Genomic DNA, 16,799 nt, shown 5'->3' with positions numbered 1-16,799 from the left:
TAGGGGGGTTAGAAAACCCCCTTATGTGATAGCAAAATATTTGACAGGTCCTCTTTATGGAGACATCAGGGGTCTCCAAGACCCCTAATGTCACCTAGGACCCCCCTGAAGAAGCTGATGAAGCACAGATCTGCTTCATCAGCTTCTCTCCAGCATCTGAAGCTGGAGAGTGACACAAGAATGCGGAAGTGATGTAATATACACCACTTCCGCATTCTGACAGCGGAGAGGGGACCGGAGGGAGCTCGTGTACCGAGCTCCCTCTGATCCCCTGTGACAGAGGCCATATGCTGGTCCCGGGCTCGCACTGGGCACAGCAGAGCCCGGGACCAGCTTGACAGCGGGAGGGGGGGAGCCGGGGAGGGCGCAATTCACGGGACCTCATACAAGCGATCCGCCGGCTCTATAGCCGGCGGATCGCTTGTATGTTAACAGGCATCGCTGCCTGTTTTCAAATAACGGGCATTTCCCGCTCGCGAGCGCCCAGCGGTGCGCGCGAGGGGGCGTGGCTGAGCGGACGTCTAAAGACGCCCGCTCAGATCTAGAGAGCTCCTGGCCGGCCGTTTTTTTACAACGGCCGGCCGGGAAGTGGTTAAAATATTTTTTTTTATTTATTTTTATTGTTGGGGGGGCTTTGAGAAATATTAGGGGTCCAGACAGACCCCTGACATTTCCCTTTTTAAAATAGAAAAAAGAAATTGAGGACACCAAATCCTCAATTTCTTTTTTAGCAGCCTCAGCACTCAATGAATGGGAAGCACTCAGTACAGAGGCTTCCCATTCATTCTGATATTTACTATCAACAGTTTCTGAATGGGGAGGAGCCTCTGTACTGAGTGCTTCTCCCCATTGGTGAAATCTTGAATGAACAGGAGGTGATGTAAATCACAGCCTGTTCATTCATAACTGGGGACACATAGTACTGTGTGTCCCCAGTTATTTACAAACACTGGAGTGATCTGACGATCGCTCCGGTGTTTGTCCTTCTCACACGGAGGACCGGTAAATATCACTGATATTTACCGATCCTCCGCTCAGCCATGCACAGAGCCGCTGTCATCCTGAAACTGACGGGATGACAGCGGCTCCGATCTCCTACCTGCTATGCCATCCTGACAGCTGCGGGCAAGGCTTCTCTCCCCCTCACCGCTCCGCCATCCTGACAGCAGGCAGCGCTCCCTCCTGCGCCCCCCCCCCTGAAGGGGGGGGCGGACGAGAGAGTGCTGTCATATCAGATGGGCAGCGCCCAGCGGTAAGGGGGAGAGAAGCCGCCCCCAGGACGAGCTGTGTCGGCCACACGGCTACCTTGTTGCCATGGCGCCCTGTGCGGCCTGCACTGCTTGCACACCCCTAAGGCCTGGCCCTGGCTACTTAAACTAGTTCTATGTAAAATATATTAATTGTAAATGATGTTTCGCTCTCTGGAGTTTAGCTTTATAAAAGGGTTACAAAAAATGAGAAATATTCTGCCATAATAAGACTCTGAGACCTTCCTTACATGTTTTAATAGTCAAAACATTGCAGACCCCGAAATAAAATGGTGGGAAGCAGTCAGAGGTATTCAGTTGGAGGTCAAGTCAGTCGGCTCCTAGTTTGCAGGAAGCTTGAGTTATCCTCAAGGGATGCCAGTTCCTAAAGAAAATAGAACAGAAACATAGAAGATGTAACACAAAGTATGCTACTGGATGGGCTGAGGTACACTTATGCATACAGTTTTAGCGCTTTAGGTATTCTGTGAAGGTTTCGGCTGAGATCATTAATCCAGAAGTCCACTCTGCAGACAGATTTGTAGAACCTTCTAAGTTTTTTTAATAACATTAAGCTAAAAGACACGCATGAAGTACAAGTATTGTGCACAAGATTGTACTTGCCACGTCATTAGGTGAGCTTAGTTGAAAGTAATTGACATTCTTAGCAGCGTTCTGTGCAGGAGAGGATTGGGAACCTTTGGCCTGGTGGGCAAACACAACCAACTAACCCTACCATGCAAAGTGTGCCTTTGTGTCACATTGGTGGGCATGATGAAAGGTTGATATCTTTAAAGGACATGGTTTATCATGATACAGTATTTTACATCCCCTAGCATCAGCTTCCTTTGTGGCATTTGGTCACATAACATCTCAGAGCCAGAAAGTAAGTAGGTAGCTATATAATGTCCAGCATGTGTAACTGACTAAGAGCCTCATTCAGGTCCACCAGCCCAACATATTTTTTCTTTTAGTACTGGCCTGGGGGCATATGAACCCCAAGCATAGTTCTCTGGCCCTGTGTTTCTATTTTATAGGACATGTATAGTCCTAAAACACAGCTAATACAAGTAAAACTCTCAGACTGGTAACATCACGACATAGAGTAGCCTCCGGCATGGTGACTATTTTGTACTTTACCCTGAGAACTCACAAAACCACAGTGTTCCTCTGGGCTTTAGTACATGAAATAAGCTGTTGCAGGGAGGGGATGTGGGATGGCTGCTATTTATTAGCCAGGTCACAACTTTGAATATAACACACCATAAACCTCTACCTCTGTCCAGCCGTTCGACTCTTTCATACATGCTAGAGGAGCTTGCAAAAATGTTTTGTTTATTGCAATAATATCTGAGCTGAATCTTTAGAGCCTCGAAATAAATATTTCATCGAGCCCAAGAAGTGTTTCAGGTTTGCAAGCCCTTATTGTCTGTGCCACTGGTTAATGTCAGCATGCATCTGTGCCTGAAAACAGAAGGCACATTTAGGCTTCTCAAACTTTTTTTTCAAACTCCCTAACTATTGACTTCCTATTCCAACAGCTGTGGTCACAGGGAACTGTTTTGCCATGCCAGCTTCTGCTCAGCAGTAATGTATGCCAGATGAGGTCCATATTAAACAGTAATAATATAACCTCTGAAACCACTCACTTATCCTGCTTGCTTTAATTTTATAAGAAAAATTGTTTTGATTTGAATATGTTTTCTGTCTGAAAAGCAAAAGCCTGATCTGAAGGACTTTAATCCCTAACTTCACATTTCCTTGCTGAATTTTTAAATAAACCAGGTAGGGGTCACAGACAAGTCTTTTATTGTGCTGGCATCCATGGCTCTCTAAGCCAGAATAGCGGACATTAGGCTTATGTTACAGATTCTCAAATGTTTCACTTTTCTACATTTTATGCCCCTCATGGCTTAAAAATTTAAAGGTAATTCCAAATGTATTTACAGATCTGGGAATTTAGTCTGACTTTATCTGAGTGCTCTAATGTCATCAGGACTGGGGGATATGATGTCAGTTTAATATTTGGTTAGGTCAGGAAGTGAAAGACTTTTCCAAAGGATTCTCATGCACTTTGCACAGAGGAAAACAAAACATCTTAAGTCAAACAGGGAAACTGCAGTCTTTTTATAGTATCATTCATCCCAAATCCAACATTTCACTTTTATCAGAGGATGGAGATTTTCTTACATCTCTCGTGAACTCTATTGGTGAGATCTCAGCTCTGTGGCTCTGAGGTTTGCAAACAGTCTGTGGCCATTATGAGAGGCCCCCTACTCTGGATTTTTTCATTTATTGTAACTTTTGGAAAATGCAACAGGAAACCTGAAAGACAAAAAGGTAGACAGAAACAGAGCAGGGAGCAGATCTCAATGGAGTTCCAGTCCAAATTTTCATTACCATCTACATGGTGATTGTATGTCCTTGTTTTGGGATGGGTTCTACCTGCCGCAATTCAAAAGCACGGGTTAGGTCTGGTATTCACTTTGGCCCTTTTATATGGAAAGAAAGTCTGAGTACATGACTGCAGTAGGGATATCGGGCCACGGGGGTTTGGATTAATGTGAATGATTCCATATTCTTTGTAAATCTCTACATATTATGTTGGCACTTTATACATGTACATTATATGATAATTGTACTGATTGTTTAGATGGTATTTTCAGAACATACATCGTACATATATGGTTAATCACTAAATATTTGTTAGTGTGTGATGTATGTGCTTCAATTCTCCCTCTTCCAAACACCTGTGAGTAGATTGTATTGATTTTGATATGTCACAAAGAAAGGTGAAAACAGATACTGGTGCTTCCACTGGCATGGAGCCGGCTTCCCGGGCAATCAGGAAGCTGGGCAGCGGGTAATGACATGCCACACGGCTTCCTGATTGCCCGTTGACCAGAATTTCCGGTACCGGAGCATTTGGGCGAGTACGAGCACTCGCCCAAATACTCATATCGGCACCAATACTAGTATCGGTGCATCCCTACTTCAGTGCTTAAGGTAAAGGTTAGGTGATATTCCAGTTTATGGGGTAATGGATTAGGGTACATTTTTATTTAGACTTGAGGCCAGGGTTGGAGATAAAGGGTTAAAGCAGAACTTTGGCCAGGCTATAGACATGTAGCTGCAGGTAATGTGGAGCAATTCATCCTCAAGGTTGACAAAATAAACAGTGAGGTAATTCAAGCTGTCTCATAGAACTCTGCTCTCTCCTCTTTCTGTGCACCTCCTCTTTGTTTGCTTCCGAAATTAGAAAGCTGCCAGGCTGTCTAGCCACTTCTGGGAAGGGGAGCGGAGCTGTTAAAATTCATCTAAAAGTACTTTCTCCTGTAAATTTTTAAGATGAATGGATCCAGAGTGTCTGCAGCTCAGAGGTCATTGAGGGCTTGTTTTAATGCATATTTATGCTTGTTAAGAATGTAAATATCTGGAAGTCCATAGCCTGGCTGCCATTCTACTTTAATCTTAGAAGGAGGGATACGTTCAAATGCAATTTACATTTTCTTTTTCTTTCATCAAAAATAATTGTATATTATTATTCTGTATTTTTTTATCCAGCATGTTTTATCCTATTCACGTTTCATTTAACATTTGCAGAGTCTTTCTCTTTGCAGACCTTAATAACTGAACCTGAAATGTTCAATTCTGCCTGGAGGCAGGGAGCTTCTGTGCTATAGTTTCAGCCAGCACATTTTTTAGGTTGTTTTCTTTATTTCCTTTGGTGATCCTGCCAGTAATACACCTCTCGCTATACTGTCATCATGGTGGAGCAGGTTTGTCACCTTAGGATAGGAAATGTGTTCACATTACAGGTCTGCTAATTGATAACAATTAGAAGAGGTAGGAAGCACAGAAGATTTTTGGCAGGGTCAGCAATATATTTTTCTTTCACTTATGGAACAGATATTACAAAATGCTTTTTTTTTTATTCAACAGTCTGGAAAAATAAGATAATTAAATTATAAGAGTTTACATAATTTTAAGCATGAAAACATACTTGAGACTTCTCCAAGTGCTCCATAACACAGCCCACCCAAATCCAGGCATTGGTTACAAGCATTTGGAAGCCAGTGACATGTGGACTACATGCACAGCATTGGCCATAGAGAATAATGCCCATAACATATCTATGTCCTCTGCAGGGAGAAGGTCATACCATATATCTCCATGGCTGGTGCCTGCATATGCGCAGTACTGCAGAGGTTTCTGGCTCCCAGGAGGTAGTAAAGGTGTAAGAGACAGTGAACATTGGCGTCAGGCTAAAAAGCAAGCCAAAATCAGAATGCTAAGATGCCTCTGAAATGCTTCTGATTTCCTTCTGATCAGCTCCTGACTTCTTGTTTCAGTTACTCCTGTTTGCATTCACAATGACTTGCAGTAGGGGAAGAAGCAGTTCAGATGCAGCTGAAAAGCACATGCTACATTTACCAAAACAAAGCAAATTTCAGATCATAATCAGAGTTCAGTCATTGAGTTTCAAATCCTTCCAAATTGCTTTACAAACACATGTCAGAAGCACAAAAAACAAACACCTGTGTACACAAGTTCTTATTTAGCCTAAAATGTTTATTCATCAAGAATAATGGAAATGGCTTGAGGCTTCTGAGAGCTCCACTGTGCATGGCCAGCAGTGTGGTTAGCGTGACCTCCAGGTGACATTTTGTAAACATAGGTGCTCATATGTGAACTGCAATGGCTACCAAACTGGCAAATAGAAGAGGCATGACTGACTGGATGGGGACAGTTATGTGAACAGAGAGAGAAATATAATTAAAACTGAGAATGTACAGCAAATATGCTCCATGTCGGAATGTGAGGAAGGAATAGTCGCAAGCAAATATAATATGTATTGTTTTATAATATTTTCACAATAATGCAATGCAACCAACGAGGTAGATATACTAAAGGCAAGTAGGCTGTTTGCATTGCAAGGGAATTTTCACTTTGCAGGGGAAGTTTGCCCTTAGACTTGTGAATGCGGTGAAGCTTTGCTGACTTCCTCAGCCAATCAAGTGCTAGCAAAAATACTGTTTTTTTTAAGTTTCCTTGAACGTGATTGGGTATTCCTGGCTGAATGAGATTCCACCACATTCACTAAGCTAAGGGTAAACTTAGCTTCGTAAAAGGTTGAACTTGATGGACCTGTGTCTGTATTCATCCTCAAATACCGTATATACTCGAGTATAAGCCGAGATTTTCAGCCCATTTTTTGGGGTGAAAAGTGCCCCCCTCGGCTTATACTCGATTGTAACTTAACTTATTAAATGTGTTTTGTCTCCCAGATTCTGGCTCGTCTCCTTTACATGGACTGGTACTGTAGTATGGCAATTCTGGATTTTATTAAAAGACTTTACAGTTGCTGCACCTACCTTTTAAGCTCACTCACAAGGTTGATGATCTCGGGTGATACGTCATATTTTACCTTGCTAAAACCAAATGCAATGTGTGTGCATGCCAGACTCTGGACTTCTCACACTCATATGCACAGAAGAGGAGTCCATCTTCCCATGGGTATAACTCATTTCTAAGTATATGTTTCCTTGCTTCACAGTCAGGGCTTTAAAATCCAGCATGGTTTGGCCCCCCTTAGACTAATCTGCAAGTCAGTGAACTATAAGAACCTGACCAGAGCACCAGAAAACTCAAAGGGGTTGAATTAATAAAGACATGACTGTTCACTTTGCAAGAGAATTTGCACTTTGCAGAGGAAGTTTCCCTTTAGCTTAGCAAATGAGGTGAAAGTTCTGTTGACTTCCATCATCCAATCATGTGCAGGCAAAACTACTGTTTTTTAATATTCTTTGCACATGATTGGATATTCTTTGCAAAGTGAAAATTCACCACAATCGTCAAGCTAAGGAAAACTTTCCCTGCAAAGTGAACAAAGTTTCCCTTAGCTAGACGATTGTGGTGAATTTTCACTTTGCACATGATTGGATATTCTTTACAAAGAATATATAAAAAACAGTAGTTTTGCCTGCACATGATTGGATGATGGAAGTCAACAGAACTTCACCTCATTTGCTAAGCTAAGGGGAAACTTCCTCTGCAAAGTGCAAATCTCCTTGGAAAGTGAACAGCCTATTTCTGGTTATCAGATACACACGCATAGTACCACCCCAAGCAAAGTAAAATCAAAGTAATTGTATGATATTACTAAACCCAATCCCTCTGACTCAAGCTGCCACCCGAAGGAACCCAGACCTGGGATCGCCTGGATAGCAATACTTTATTTGATAAATTCAGATGCAATTGCTTGAAACAACACCATGATTAATAGAACACGATATCCCACAGTTTTAATTCACTTCACGTATTGCTGCAAAGCTGCTGGAGCCTGTTAGCTTCTTGTTTAAAAGAGAATTATGGAGAGAGTGAAATACACTCATCCCCATAATTAAAGCTGACGTGTGACACTGAGCTGTCTGACTCTATTGATCAAGAACTGAGAGATCGCATTCCGGTGATTACTCAGTTCATGATCTCCCTGTAGTCACCGCTCCCTGCAGGGATTCCCCTCTCCATTCCTCCAGTGCTGATTGCAGGGACAGACAGGGAAAGGGTGGGTGCAGCTGGTTCTGCCTCTAGAGAGGCAGAGACAGCTGTCAGTCAGGTGTACAGGTGAAACTCGAATAATTAGAATATCGTGCAAAGTTCATTTATTTCACTAATGCAACTTAAAAGGTGAAACTAATATATGAGATAGACTCATTACATGCAAAGCAAGATAATTCAAGCCGTGATTTGTCATAATTGTGATGATTATGGCTTACAGCTCATTAAAACCCCAAGAACCCCAAATCCACAACCTCAAAAAAGTAGAATATTCCATGCAATCAATAAAACAAGGATTGTACATAGAACAATATCGGACCTCTGAAAAGTACAAGCATGCATATGTACTCAGTTCTTGGTTTGGGCCCCTTTTGCAGCAATTACTGCAATTACTTTTGCACGATATTCTAATTATTCGAGTTTCACCTGTATGTGCTATATTTCTGGCTCTTTTCCACTATAAATGTTATTTCATGATAAAACCTGCTTCTCTCTCTCCCTCTTAAGGTGCCCATACACTGCACGATTCAGCGGGGCGGGCTTGCGATGATCGCAAGTACGATCTGCCTGTCCAAGATGGGCAGATCGTACGTTTTTGAAATTACTTTACAACCATCGCAAGACAAAGGTCTTGCGATGGTTGTAAAGTGTATGGCCACCTTTACACTGCTGCCCAATCAAGCTGCTTACATACTCTCCAGCACCTGTGCTATATGTGTGGCTGTTAACTCTGAAATATGGCGGTGTCATTTTCATTTTCTCATCTCTGGTTCTGGCTTTGAAGTGTTTTGTGCACTCCATGTTGTCATGAATGTGTTCAATTCTGGCCTACTACTGCTAGATAACAAACCATGTGTTGCATCAACAATTACCTAAACATCTTTTCAAGTTCAAATTTATCAGAAAGGGGTTCTGCTGTTTTATTTATGCCAAAGAATAATGTAAAATGTAAAACAAAATATTTTTTAGATCTATAGATTAGGTGACAGAATATGGTGTCGCCAACATTGCCCCAGATAATCCTACTGTTCTGTAACACCACATGTAGCTTAAACGCATCTCTAAAGCATGTCATTTGAAGAATTGGTGTTTTCCCATGTCACCCTTGAGGTTGCAAAAAAGGAAGGGCCCTCTCCATGTTGATTTTGTTTTTTTAAATGTATGCATTGTGTCTGTCATGGCAGTGCCCAGCTCCCCATGCTCTTTGTTTGACAATCCCTTGCCTATTAGCCCTGAAAATAGACCGAATCGGTTTTGTCTTCAAATAGCTTCAGTGCGCTTGCAAATAAAGTTCCCTATTCACAAATTTTTGAGTGTGATAGTTTATCAAACCCAGGCAGATTTACTCATCACAAATTTCTATATACCTTTTAAATATATCTCTGTAGACTTCCTATATAAATCTTACCCTCTGTCTGTCTGTCTGTCTGTCTGTCTGTCTCTATCTCTCTCTGTCTCTTTCTACTTATGTATATTTACATATATATATAGTATATACAGTAAATATATATTTCTATATATTTAGAGAGTGAAAATAGGGAGCCGCTGAGATAATCTGCTCCCTTTGCATTCGCCACAAATGACAGCTCCCTAAGGCCCCATTCACACCTGACCGTTTTGTAGCGCGTCCTACGCTCGATGAACGCTCTACAAAACGGTCAAAAAAATAAATAGCATTGTAGTCAATGGTATCGTTCCCACCTGTCCGTATTTCCGCCCGTCCCGAACGCACTACAAAACGGCCCACGCATGAAAAGGTCCCGGAGCGTTTTTTGCTGCGTATTGGTCCGTTTTGTAGGGCGTTTTCCATTTGTATACTGCCAAGTAGCCTTTGGAATCGCGCGACGGTCGCGCAACTTTTTTACCGCGAATCGCGGTAAAAAAAACGTGTGACGGTCGCGCGACAGACGCGCATATTACAATACGCATAGGTGTGAATGGGGGCTAACTGGCAGCTGACAGCATCCTTTGCCACCACTCCTTCCCCCCCTCCCCTTTCAGGGCAAAGTACTCTCCCCATGTTGAGGGCAAGAGGCCTGGTATGCTTTGAGGAGGATAAGGATATGCATGCTTGCTGCCCCCATTTCTGGTTTGTCAGGCTGTATACTCGTATCAGGGTCTGTCATAGATATTTAGGGAAAACACCCCTCTTTTTTTTTCATTTTTGGCATGGAGTCCCCCTTTTAATATCCATATCATACCCGAATCAAAAATAAGGGTCTGGTATTGATTTTGAGGGGAACCCCACCTCTTTTTTTGTTTGCTTTTTTGCCTTTACTTTAAAGAAAATAAAACAAGCCAGGAGCAAAACTCCAAATATCAGTTTTGCTGCAGCACATCCTACACATCCAACAGGTGCATCACTCCACAGGCAGGATTATGATATCCCTCAAGCATATTATTTAAATGCATTTTTCATTTTAAGCTTTGAAAGAGCTGCTCCCCACTGAACATATTTACATAGTTACATAGCATTTGAGGTTGAATAAAGACACATGTCCGTCAGATTTTTTGAAAAACGTTTTGCATAGTACATGTTCTCCAGGGCAGTGTCCAGCATCCCATGCCCTTTGTTTGGCAATCGCTTTCCTATTACCCCTGAAAATAGCCAGAACTAACTTTAAACATTTGACCCATTGACTTTAATAGGGTTTGGATTTACGTTCGAGCTTTGGCACCCTTTAACGAACCTCTAACTGAAGAGAGGAGGGATAGAAGGAGGAGTGGGAAGCATAGAGCAGCAGAGTGTCTTACCTTGCTGTGAATGTGTTTTATGGAGACACCCACAATTTACCAGCACACAAGAGGGTGGCTCCATAGGACCCTGCAAGGGAAAGTAGCCACCTAAAACAGAACATGACGGCCAGTCCTCAGTGACCAGCTGATTCTTCAGGAAACCAAAACATTTAAACATCAAGGAGCAACATTTGAAATAGCATGTCTCCCGATCTGCAGGTAATCATTCTGCGTATGATTACACGCGGACAGCCAAGGACAGATGTGGCCGCTATCACCTTGTCATTAACTTGAATAGGCAGAATGGCCATATCTGTATGGACACACCTGGGATTCCTGCTGCAAGAATCCTCAGGTTTTTACAGCAGGAATCCCCAGACGCCTATGTGCTTGACAACTTTTCTGCTGAATTTGTTTTCCAGTAGGTGGGGGAAAGTAATACACGGGGTGCAGCACTAGAGAAGAAGTATAATACACATAAAGAGTTTGCTGCCACAGACATTGTGGGGGTGGTAGACACATCCACATGTGGACAGACTACAGTACATATAGAGATGTTTTGTGATTTACATACAGTAGAGGGAATTTATCAAAACTGGAGCAGTCAGCGATCAGCTTCTCTCTTTAATTTTCAAATCTGAACTGAACAAGCAAGAGAGAAGCTGATTGGTTGCCACGCACATCTGCTCCAGTTTTTGTCTGCTATTGAACACATTTTTATTTCATTACACAAGGTTTCACCATTATATATTTATATACAAATTGGTGAGAGAGATTGAAGCATGTGTTTGTTTTGACATATCATTGCTCTGAGTCATGTTATACTACCGGTTTTTACATATATAATGCTCCATGGAATAATTCTTTAGGTTAGGATATCATTTTCAGGAACAATCTGCATATATGAGCTGAAATTGTTCATAAACACCAGTTGCACACAAGGCAGATATTTCCTTTATGCAATGTTACAGTTTAGCCATTAGAGGGAACTCTTGTATTTGTACTGTAAAGACAGAAAGCCGAGACAGAGAGGTTACCTGTGAGCAAAGCCATGTATTCATTAACAGCTCTGGGGGAATGAAGTCATTGGTGTTCGGCAGCGGTAGTTTTATCCTAGACTTGACACCATTTTCATCAATTTCTCTGTAATGCAAAAAGCTGTGATGTAATGCATATTATTTTATCTATTGAGCATAATGAATTTCATTCTAAGAAAGTCATTTATTGTACCTGTATAATTTTGTGAGTGAGAAAAATAAAAGGACATAATACATACAGTGCTCACTTACCTAACTGTAATACAAAACATATCATACTGAGTATTTGATGAAATGAAAATCACGTCATGATTATGGATAGTCCATATTTGTTGGTTATCATTTTCAGTGGCGGACCTAAGGAACAAAAGGCCCTGGTGCAAGATCCCCCCTCCCCCCCGAAAAAAAAACCCCCAATCCACTCCCCCTGAAGCAACCACAAAAAGATAAAGTTGGAAAAATAGATCGAAAAAAAAAATATTTGAACATAACATGTCTCCAGGAACTGCAGGACCTCACAGCAACTGAATCTTTTGAAAAATGCCTCCTCCAATGATTGCGGACCTACCGCACAAGGCTGGGGTGGGTGGCGGGGCGCGCAGTTGAATCTGGCCCCGCCCTCTCTCCCCCAGGCTCGTGCGGTAGTTACCTTGCAGCGCCTGGGGCACATGCCTCCCCTGACCCAACCACACACACAGTTTTGGCCATGGGTATTGGTGCATCCATATTTACAGCAATGCAGAATGGCACAGGCTATAGAGGACTACACATATCAGCAATACTTTATACAACAATAGCATTGCTGTATAAAGTACTGCTGAGATTTGTAGTCCTCTATAGAGGGTGCAATGCAGAATGGCACCTGCTGTAGAGCACTACAAATACCAGCAGTAATTTATACAACATCAGTTAGGCTACAAAAAAATATCATTTTAATGAATTTTTTACCCTTACCTCTTCTGGCTGGTCTTCTGTCTTCAGCTGTTTCCTGGTGGGGGACTCAGGCTGCAGAAAAAAACTCCCAGTGTCTGTGTGCTTATTAAAGTTAATAATAATAATAAGCTGGATGTTGTCTGGAGATATTCTGGAGAAAGGTCAGCTCAGTCTTTCCTTCATGATCGAAGGGTTTCATTAAAGATTTGTGAATTGACTTTCTGAAAATTCATGTAAAAGTTACATTTATCTCCCTTACTATCTCATAGTAAACAGCTATAAGACCGGCCAAGTCTACCTGTATATCTCTGCAGAATGGCATTGGTTAATAGTGATCCCTTCTGTACAGATTATACTCTGCCTCAGAAATGAATATTATTAATTTAATAGAAAATTTTACTTTGAATTGAATAGAAAGCAGTTTATTACAATGTCTTAGGTGAGGTGGGAAATCCTGTGTTTCTAAGATATATCTTTCATATGATAAAGATTATGATTTCTTTTATTTTAATATGTTGGCTCTATTTCTTGTACTTAAAATATGTATAGTTTTTTAAATTGATGTTTAGATATATAGCACAGGCATAACAGATAAGTAGTACATGGAGATGCACCGATACCGATACTGGTATTGGTGGCGATATTGAGCATTTGAGCGAGTACTCGTACTTGCCCAAATGTTCCAATACTTATTCCAATACTGGAACTACCGGTCAGAGGGAAATTCATGACCAGCTGCCCAGCTTCCTGATTGGTCAGGAAGCAAGGCTGCCTCGCAGTGTCGCGAGGGACAGCTTCCTGATTGGCCGGAAGCTGGGCCCATGCTACCTCGGGATGCCGGTATCCGTATTCGGTATTGGCTAGTACTAATAAGAAAATATCGGTACTCGTGTTGGATACCGAAAAACTGTTATTAGCGCATCCCTAGTAATAAGGATTGTAAATCTTAGTGAATGGTCAGCTTTTAAAAAAATCTGGACTAAGAATTCATGACAATGTGTTAGGCCTTTTCAACAAACTGATTCTCGACTTCAAGAATTTTAGGGCCATTTTTTGTTGTTGTTTACAGATTTAGAGTTATGTGTAAAAGTGTTCTTATCTTATGCCCCATGTGAAAAGAAGGGAGACACCACCATTATGAACAGAAAACACTGAAGAAGTACTGGTCCGGAGATAGATGCTAATTGATGGGAGGTTGAGCTGGGACAACTGGAAGAGACACGGATTGTGTTCTTTCCTCCTCAAACTTGGGGAACAAGTGAAAAGATGTTTTGAAATGTATACCAACTCGTCTACTATTGTCTGTGTCCTCATTGAAAAAATTTCCTATGACAACCTGTGCTGACAGAAAGTGGGGAAAAATCTCCCCAATAAGCACACAGATAGGCAATAAAAAAAATAGGCTTTAACCCTTCCCTGCTCCAAAACGACATACAAAATCTTGGCTGGTGTTGGGTTTTAAAGTAGTATTGAAACCAAATGTTTGTTTTAGTTCTGGATAGAGAAAGGGTTATAACCCCAGTTAGCTTTTTTGCCATCTGTGTCCCTTTGGGAAGATTTCCCTTCACTTACTGTCCAACAGTCACAACAAGAAGTGTGGCTCGACGGAGCCACTCGGCCAAGTTCGGGAGCGGTACGGGCTCTACTGAACCGAAGGGGTCCTTGGGGCCGAAGCTAGCCGAAGGATCGGTCAAAGCTACGGCTAGATCCTTCGCCTGCTGCGTGAATAGACCCCCAAGTGTTCTAATCCCTCTCCACTCTATTCAAAACTAGAAAGAAAAAGGTTTTGGCTTCAGATGCACTTTAAATAATTGACTCTGAAGATCAGCTAAGGTGTACCTACAGTCCTCACTAATCATATGTGCCACAGTCATGTTCCCATCATTGTTGTGCCCACTTGACCCCAGGCCCACATTGCATGAAATGAGAATGGTATGCATTTCCTCATCACAACTAATGAGATTTAAGCCAACGCTTCGAAATTATAATGATATGTTAAGGTTGTAACTGATTGCTGAGAGGTAATACAGACATTTAATACGTATGGCCACTAAAGTCCTATTTATTTTTCTGATCATCTACTATGTGGCAGCAAGGAGTTTGCATGTTCTCCCTGTGTTTGCATTGGTTTCCTACCACATTCCAAAGACATGCTGGTAGGTTAATGGCTCCTGTCTAAACCGGCCCTCCTATGTATGGATGTGAGATAGGAACCTTAGATTGTACGCTCCTTGAGGGCAGGGACTAATGTAAATGTGCAACTATGTGAAGCGCTGTGTAAATTGTCGGCACTATATAGATACCTGTAATAAATAATATGTAGGGAAGCACCAATACTGTTTTTTTTCCGGTACGAGTATGAGTACCAATATGTATCTTTTGGTACTCACCAATACCAAGTACTGTTACCTGTACTTCCGCTAGCATGTAGCCGGCTTTCCAGCCAATTAGGAAGCTGGGTGGTGTGTCATTATCTGCAATTTGGTGATCCTGGTCCATGCCTATTGGTGATGCTGTATCCCTCTCCTTGCCATCTTTTACACGGAGAGAGAATGGTAAAACAAATGCTGCCACCATTCAGATTCAATCCTACCTTGGAAGCTGGAAAGTGATTGATGACGTAGAAGGCAAACAAGGAGTTCACTGGCACATTCTTCAGGAAATTCACTCATACTAGACCTCTATAGAGCTCTGTGGTTATTCAGGAGGAACTCATATAGAACTCATACTGACTGAACTCTGACTTTAGCAACATTGCTAACTTTACTTAGTAGCATTAGTAGCTCACTAAATGCTTTCACTCTTTGCCTAGAATTGGTAATTAAATGTGGATGTTTGTTTGGTAAAATTGTATATTATTTTTAATAGTAAAAGGGATAAGGCAACCAAGCACTGTGCAGCCAAACAGCCAAATGTTCATTCATCAACCACTCACTACCCTAATTAACGAGGCCATAATCATATGGAAGAGTCACTCTACCATTTCCAAATGACAAATGTCCCGTGCTGACTGCAGGAGAAAGTCCAGTGCCAAAGCTATGCACATAAACCTGTGTTTACACATTTACAGAGAAACCAAACACAGGTCATGCAAACATAACAGAGAAATGGTTATTTATTATCTACAACTCTGTCCTACAGCTACAAATAGCTCATCATTTTAAGTGCTTAGCAGCTTCCCAAAAGACATTGGCACAAAATGTCTGGAAAGTTAATAACAGTTGACGATTTTGAGAAACATGCAAAATATTATCTTAAGAAGTCAGTATATGATTATTACAGATCAGGAGCAGATGATCAGCAAACACTGGCAGACAATATCACAGCATTTTCAAGGTAAGCTACAACATCATGGGCACTGTGTATGTATATACATTATATATATATATATATATATATATATATATATTTATAAAATTAGTTTTTGAAATTGTGAAAAATGTCCTAGTGCTCTTCCTAATTAATATATGAACAACTGCAGACTATTAATTGCCCCCACTAATAACTAATGGCCATGCCCACCCTTCTGGACTGAAAGAACAAACAGTATAATGCTGGGCAGCTGTATAATATGTACAGAATTGTAAGTACAGTTAATCTATAGTATTAAATACCTTCTTTTGAGATGCATGTATATGTCTCTTGGTTTACAGATATTTTTGCATTATGTCTGGTTAATAAACAGGTACACCGTTGCTAGTAGTATTACAAAAAGGTCTTAGCTGATATGTTCAGTAGGCACATACAAATGTTAGGCAGCCTCTGTTAGTGTGGTCCTAATCTAATCTAGTTGGGTACCAACACTGAGACATATATAGCAATAACTAGTTTGAAAGCACATCTCAGGGCGGTTATAGACAGGCAGATGTCACACAGACTAATGCAGAGTTTCTCAACCTTTTTTCTGTCATGGCACCTTTTAAAACTATGCAAAATCTTCAGGTACCCCAGTCTAACATGTAAAAAAAAAGGAGAAGATGTTGTTCCCCTTAAATCCATACCAGACCCTTATCCTAGACAGACAAAATAAAAAGATCAAGTGGAGTTTTCACTTCAAATTAGAGTCCCCCTCCTTTCACTTCAGAGTCCCTCTCTTTCACATCAGAAACATCCACCTACACTTGCTCATCAGAAACCCCCCTTTAAGAAAAATTAGAAGGCACCCCTGACAATGCAAGAAGGCAGCACCCTGGTTGAGAAAGGCTGGTCTAATGTATGCTGAGATGTCTGGCTGTTTTTAAGGAGCGTGCTCATTCCTAGTACTTGCTGCCATTGCCTTCCCAAT

General features: G+C 41.5%; 1 protein-coding gene across 2 annotated transcripts in view; it reads left to right on the top strand.

The window, feature by feature from the left end:
• The first annotated feature begins 15,652 nt into the window (after window positions 1–15,652).
• Window positions 15,653–16,799, top strand: part of HAO1 (hydroxyacid oxidase 1) — a 13,909-nt gene continuing 12,762 nt past the window's right edge. For both annotated transcript variants that reach the window (XM_018566690.1, XM_018566683.1), the window contains exon 1: window positions 15,653–15,850. In XM_018566690.1, coding sequence (XP_018422192.1) covers window positions 15,714–15,850 — 137 coding nt within the window. In that variant the 5' untranslated portion in view covers window positions 15,653–15,713. The remainder of the gene's footprint in view (window positions 15,851–16,799) is intronic.

This window comes from Nanorana parkeri, unplaced genomic scaffold (genome assembly GCF_000935625.1).
Source record: "Nanorana parkeri isolate BGI_ZX_2015 unplaced genomic scaffold, ASM93562v1 scaffold28, whole genome shotgun sequence".
In the NCBI taxonomy this organism is placed as follows: Eukaryota; Metazoa; Chordata; class Amphibia; order Anura; family Dicroglossidae; genus Nanorana; species Nanorana parkeri.
This window is presented reverse-complemented; position numbering and strand designations above follow the sequence as displayed.